The sequence below is a fragment of the Myotis brandtii genome, unplaced genomic scaffold, assembly GCF_000412655.1.
Source record: "Myotis brandtii unplaced genomic scaffold, ASM41265v1 scaffold157, whole genome shotgun sequence".
Taxonomy (NCBI): Eukaryota; Metazoa; Chordata; class Mammalia; order Chiroptera; family Vespertilionidae; genus Myotis; species Myotis brandtii.
This window is the reverse complement of record NW_005355708.1, coordinates 60,309-67,026: the sequence shown is the minus strand read 5'-3', so window position 1 is coordinate 67,026 and position 6,718 is coordinate 60,309. Positions and strand designations below refer to the sequence as shown.

The following is a 6,718-nucleotide window of genomic DNA, read 5'->3' as shown; positions in this document are numbered from 1 at the left end:
CCCTGCGACATCGCCAACATGGACTTCGTCATGGCGCTCATCTACGTCATGCTGCTGCTGCTGGGCGCCTTCACGGGGGCCTGGCCCGCCCTGTGCGGCCGCTTCAAGCGCTGGCGGAAGCACGGGTTCTTCGTGCTGCTCACCACGGCCACCTCCATCGCCATCTGGGTGGTGTGGATCATCATGTACACCTACGGCAACCGGCAGCGCAACAGGCCCGCCTGGGACGACCCCACGCTGGCCATCGCCCTGGCCGCCAACGCCTGGGCCTTTGTCCTCTTCTATGTCATCCCTGAGGTGTCCCAGGTGACCAAGGCCAGCCCGGAGCAGAGCTACCAGGGGGACCTGTACCCCACCCGGGGCGTGGGCTACGAGACCATCCTGAAAGAGCAGAAGGGCCAGAGCATGTTTGTGGAGAACAAGGCGTTTTCCATGGACGAGCCAGCCTCGGGTAGGTCCTTTTTCCTCCACGTCGTTCACTGCAGGACAGGGGGCTGGTCTGGAGCCAGGTCCCTGAGGTTTACCCGTGATGTTCTGCCTTAAACTCCCTTCTTTCCATTTCTTAAAAAAAAAATTTTTTTTTACTATAGTCAATGTAACTCACGAATATATTTTCACTGTAAAAATCTCAAACATTACAGAGAAACAAAACTTCTCCCAACTGTTTCCCCAGTTCCTTCCTGTGCATCCCCAGAGCTGACTGTCGATTGGTATTTTAGCTGCACGTGCCTCAGTTTCCTCGTCTGTAAAATGGGGATGATAGCAGATCCTGCTCCAGAGGATTCTGATGAGGACTCATTAATGCGCGGGCCTGGCGCTCGGAAGGCGCGCTGGGAGCATGGGCCATCAGCTGGGCGTGTTACTGTTATTTTATTCTTATCATCATTATCCCTCCGGAACTTGTTTTCCTCTTACGTACCGCCCCCTAGTCATCCTGGTTTCCTTTAAAAGTCTTGTCAGTTGATTTTTCCCTTTTTGATAAAAGCACTCATGCCCCATCCAGTCTAAAGCAGCCCCTGCTGTCCCGCAGCTGTTCCCCGAGCTCCTGCCCAGGCTCTGTTAATGGGACAGGCTTTCCTGGCAGAGCCCAGCTCTGGGTGGTCCGGGTGGTCCAGGTGCCGGGCGGTGGAAGAGGGGGCAGGGGAGTGAAGCTTTGAAACCTGTGCGTCCCCGCCCCGGGAGCAGCTTGGGAAGCAGGAGTGGGATGGCCCTTCTCCGGGAGACCTGGCCAGGGGAGCTCCCAGCCCCCACAAGGATTCCTCTCTGGCGTTTGTACACGGGGAGGACCACGAGCCTTTATGGAGCACCTGCCGTGAGCCAGGCACTGTGCCTTTCTCGGTGTGTCCGATGCGTGCACCTCGCGCGCTTTCTCAGCCCGTGTGTTTGTCGGGGCCAAACGCTCCCAGCCTTTGTCCTCTCAGGGCAAACAGCTGGGGCTGTGAGGGTTTCTTTCCCTTTAGTTATTTATTTTTTTCTCCAAATGGAAAAATCAATCATCGCCTGAGCCCGGCACTTAGAAGCGCTATGTGGCTGTGGTCCCTCGGAGCTGCGGGGCCATCGGCCTGCAGCAGACAGACAGCCCTCCGCGGTGCCGGCCTCCAGGCCCAGCCCGTCTTGGGCCCGGGCTGGTCAGCAGGTTTCCTGAAACACCTGACGGCGCCCAGCGGGTGGAACAGGTCGGGAAGCCAGCTCCCCGCGGGAGGCTTGGGGAAGTGTTCCTGCCGCCGAAAATAGTCCTGGAGCCGGGCCCAGGGGCCGAGGGACAGGATGTGCGTGCAGTCCCCCTGGGGGGCTCTGGGCTGTGGGTCACGGGGAGTTGGTTCCCAGCTCTGGAGTCTGGGGCTGTGGGGTCCCTGCTGTATTTATCCCAGCGCCTGGCAGCTGGCCGGCTGCAGCGGAGGCCCGAGCTGGAGGCTGGCCATCTCGGAAGGCGGCCGAAGGCCTGTGTGCTCTCGTGGCCTCTGGCCCTGGAGGCAGATGGCGATGTGGATGTGAAGGTTGCTGACAGGAGCTGTTTTCTGAACTGACCAGGAAGGGGGGGTCCCCACACTGCAGGAAAGGCCGAGGGGAAGGCAAGCAGCCTCATGGCTCCCGTGCATCCGAACAAAGGGGTGTTGGTTCCGGAGGGGCCCCCACACCCACAGCCTCACTCCCAAGCTGGCCGCTCCCAGCCAGGCTCCCTCCTGGGTTAGATGTTACCCCCGGGAAGCCTAGCCCCTCTCCCCGCCCCCGGGAGCCTTGCCTTCGGTTGGGAAAGGGAGCTGAGAGCCCAGCCTTCAAACCTCTCCCGTTTCCTTGCAGGCAAGAGACCAGTGTCGCCGTACAGTGGGTACAACGGGCAGCTGCTGACCAGTGTGTACCAGCCCACCGAGATGGCCCTGATGCACAAAGGCCCGGTGAGTGGGGTCCCCGAGTCCCCAGGACCCTGCGGAAAGCCACGGAGCCCAGCCTCTGTGGGCGGGCAGAGGGCCGTGCGGCTGTTTGGGGTGAGGTGCAGGGGTGGGGAGAAGGCAGGTGTCTCTCTCGGTGCCTCAGCCTCGGGGAACCCGGAGCCCCGGCTCCTGGTGCCTTTTCCTGGAGTCAGTGCATCCAGCGCCTTCAGTTTTATTGCCATGGCACCTGCCCAGCTCGTGGCTTCGGGGTGTCACGCACTGAACAGAGGAGGGCCTCGGCCAGCGGGGGTCATGCTTGGGGACTCCAGGGGACAGGGGACCGGGGACCAAGCCTGGGTAGGTGTTTACACTCTGACCACAGCTGTCTCCGGGGAGGCCCCTCCCCCGCCGCAGGCAGCCGCTCTCAGCCTCACACCTCCCCTGGGTCCTGGAAACCAGATGCTCCCTGAGCCCTGGGAGGGGGTGGAACAGATTCACTCGCTCCATATATGTTCCTGCTCCCGGCGGGCAGCCGCGCCGGAGAGGTCGGCGACCCTCCCTGGCAGGAGGCTGGGAACAGGAAGGAGGGAGGTCAGCAGGGTGGCGTTCTCACCCCTCCCGCTGGGAGCCTGGGTGAAGCCAGCTCCGTAACTCCCAACCCAGCCCTTCGGTCTCCCTACGCCTGACCCTGCGGCCGCCGGGAGCCGCGATGGGCAAAGGAGTTTCCAAACACGAGCAGAGTCTGCTGGGTCCCAGGGTGCCCACACTTGCCACCCTCCTTGCGAGGGGGGTGGAATCTGGACTGACACAGTGATGCTCACAGTGTGGTCCGCAGGCCTGCGGCATCACCAGCACCTGGGATCTTACTAAAAATGCAATTGGGTGGGGCCAGTGCTGTGGAGAATCCAGTGGTTAGCATCTCCTCAGTGACATCACCCTGAGGCATGATGGGAGTAGCCACCTGTAGAAACCTGCAAACCCTACTCATCGCTGACACAGTGATGCTCACAGTGTGGTCCGCAGGCCTGTGGCATCGCCAGCACCTGGTATCTTACTAAAAATGCAATTGCGTGGGGCCAGTGCTGTGGTGAATCCAGTGGTGAGCATCTCAGTGACATCACCCTGATGCATGATGGGAGTAGCCACCTGTAGAAATCTGCAAACCCTACTCATCAGGGCTTCCTCCCTTCCCGCCCAACCCCCGTTGTTAAACATTTGCCAGCCACGCACCCACCACCAGGTGTGGGTGAGGTTTAAACAGCCCAGGTGATTCTGACACTCACCCGGGTCTGAGAACGCCCACGGGGATGTTCCCGGAGCTCCCAGGGCAGTGGTCGGCAAACTGCGGCCCCTTGAGTGTGGCTCTTCCACAAAATACCACGTGCGGGCGCGCACGTACAGTGCGATTGAAACTTCATGGCCACACTCAAGGGGCCAAAGAGCCGCAGGTGGCTCTTGAGCCGCAGTTTGCCGACCACTGTACTAGGGGGTGGGGAGCTGGAGACCACCAGATGGGCAACTTGGGGCTCTGGAGCCGCTGGGAGCTAGGGCGCCCAGGACCCTCTGCACCCTCAGCCGTATCTCACCCACACAAGGACAGGACCGCTGCAGCTCGAACCAGGTTCCAGGTAGCCAATTTGGGTCTGAGGTCTCCAAGAGTTAAAATACTCACACCCAAAAGCATTTGGGATTTAAGCCTCCAATCAGGCAGGCCAGCCCAGACTTCTAGAGGAGAAATATGTGGGCACGGCCAGGGCCTGGCACACCAGCAGCTATAGTGCTGTTGGGTGTTGGAGGGCCAATGGGGGGACTCGGGTAAGCGTCTTGGAGGACGGGAGGCTGGGAGCTCCAGACAGGTGACAGCCGCCCAGCGTGTTCACCCTCCACTGGGTCAAGGTCTGAGGAACAGGAGGGGCCTTGGGAAGAGGCTCCTCCTGAAGGGGCAGCCGAGCAGAGCCCCGGGAGCACCCTTGGGGGCCTCCTTCCCAGGCCCAGAGGCTGGGCCCTCTGCAGGGTGAGATAAGGGGCTGGAGGTCAGAGGTCGGCCACTGGGGCCTGGCTGGGGGTGAGGAGGGGAGCCGGCAGGCCCCGCCTGCAGGAAGCCGTGTGTTTGTGCATCTGCGCTGGCGGAGCCTGGCTGAGACCGCCTGCTCTTCCTTCCAGGCCGAGGGACCCTACGATGTCATCCTCCCACGGGCCACTGCCAACAGCCAGGTGATGGGCAGTGCCAACTCCACCCTGCGGGCTGAAGACATGTACGCGGCGCAGAGCCACCAGGCAGCCACGGCCCCGAAAGATGACAAGAACTCTCAGGTCTTTAGAAACCCCTACGTGTGGGACTGATTCGGCGCCAGGAGGCGGCGGGCCGATGCGAGGAGGGCCCTGGGGACCTGGCCTGGGCCAGGGACAGCCCAGGGGCCCCGGGCCCTCCTGCTCCCCGTGCCCCGCGATGGCTCAGGGCAGCTTGTGCCTCAGCCGTGAGCCCTGCCTGGTGGCCAGGGTTTCGTGGTGTCCCAGGTGCCCCTGCCCACTCCTCAGAGTTTGTGGAGTCGAGGAGCCACCGCCGGCTTCATGCCAGGGTCCCCTCCAGGGGTCACGCTCCAGCCAAATAGTGTTCTTCTTGGGGGGTGGTCTCACAGCACCTGCATTCTCTGAGTCTTTGGAGAGATTCCTGCAACCTCGAGAGATTTCACAGGCTCTGCCCCGGGCCTTGCTCCTCCGTGAGGAACAAGGTGCCTAATAAACACGTTCTTTCTGCTTTGTTAACCCTTCCTCTGGGAATGTCGTTTCTGACCCGGCTCTGGGTTTCCGACGAACCGCTCCTCCTGGGCCCATGGGTGGCTCCTTCCGCCTCCCTCCAAACCCAGCTCAGTGACAGCTGCCCTTGTCTGTGCAATGGGGTAGCTGACACCTGCACGCAGGGAAGGATCCGTCCGCTGAGTCTGTGTCCCTGCCGTGTGGGCTCACAGTGAACCGGGCCAGCTCCTGTCTGGGGGCTCGTCCATCATCTGAGCTCGTCTGGAATAGGACAGCTTTCCTCCGGGTCCCCCTCCACTGGCCGTACGTGGGGACCGAGCCGGGAGGTGGCCCACCAGCAGGCACCCTGCAGAGGGTGCTTGTAAGGGCGGGCGTGCCAAGGAAGACGGGCCTCAGCCCCTCAGTGGGGACGGGGGTCCAGATCTTTAGGGCACAAGTGGAGCCTCACTCTGCTCCGTGCTCTTAGGCCACTGACCAGGTGGGTTCACAAAGGTGGGAAGGGTGGGGCCACGTTCTGGTTGGGTTCACTCCTGGGCAGGAATTATTCAAGCGCCAGTTTGCTCAGGTCTCTACGGTGAAGCCCTCTGCACCAGCTCCCTGGCACCCCGCATGTGGCTCATGAGCCGCGGTTTGCCAACCACGGCTTTAGGGCACAGGTGGAGCCTCACTCTGCTCCGTGCTCTTAGGCCACTTGCCCAGGTGGGTTCACAAAGGTGGGAAGGGTGGGGCCACTTTCTGGTTGGTTTCACTCCTGGGCAGGAATTGTTCAAGCGCCAGTTTGCTCAGGCCCCTACGGTGAAGCCCTCCGCACCAGCTCCCTGCCCGTGGCTGCCCCCGAAGGTGGGCAGGCCATTCTCCTTTCCAGAGTCCAAATCCCAGAACTGTTCCCTCTTTAGGGTTCGATGGGGCCGTAGGGGAAAGTTGGGGGTTAGCTCTCCTGCCCCCTACTTGAGGTCAGCAAACTGACCCCAGGGAGCCTGCACAGCCTCCCCAGGACACGGCCGCCCCAGGACCAGGCAGGCTTTCTCTGGACCCCGACTTCCAGGGCCCTGGGACAGCCAGCCGGCCTAGGGCCCAGGGCGCAGACAAGCAGCAGTGTCCTGACCCTTGGACACGGGTCACGGCCTCGCGAGGGGACTGCCAAGCCCGCCCCTCCCAGGCCTGGGAATGTCTCTCCTCGATGAGCCAGAAGCTATTTTCTGACACCGGTTGTAGGAAAAAAATGTCCTGTTGGGAGGGAGGGAAAGGTGGCCGGAAGAGAGGAATGGACCTTCGCCCGAGCCTCTCCTATGTCAGACTGCACCAGCCCCCGCCCCTCCCCCCGGGGACGCCCAATGCTTTTTTTTAGTAAAAACCAGCACTTGTGCCCCGAGCACTGGGGTCCCCTTTGACTGTTGTTCTTTCTGGTTACTTTAGGCTCAGTCCCCGCAAAGTAAAACGAGATGGTAGACGCCCTGTGGCCTGGACTGCGCGCCATCCTCATGTCCTCAGTCCTCTGTCCTGGCTGGCAGGGCCCTGCACCTTTCCCACCTTGGTCACTGGAGCTGGGAGGGCCTGGAGGCCACCGATCTGGAGCAGTGGACCAAGTG

General features: G+C 61.7%; 1 protein-coding gene across 1 annotated transcript in view; it reads left to right on the top strand.

The window, feature by feature from the left end:
- Window positions 1-5,138, top strand: part of GPRC5C (G protein-coupled receptor, class C, group 5, member C) — a 21,236-nt gene extending 16,098 nt beyond the window's left edge. The window contains exons 3-5 of the mRNA XM_005861948.2: window positions 4-451; window positions 2,302-2,396; window positions 4,536-5,138. Coding sequence (XP_005862010.2) covers window positions 4-451; window positions 2,302-2,396; window positions 4,536-4,715 — 723 coding nt within the window. The 3' untranslated portion in view covers window positions 4,716-5,138. The remainder of the gene's footprint in view (window positions 1-3; window positions 452-2,301; window positions 2,397-4,535) is intronic.
- The last annotated feature ends 1,580 nt before the right edge of the window (window positions 5,139-6,718 follow it).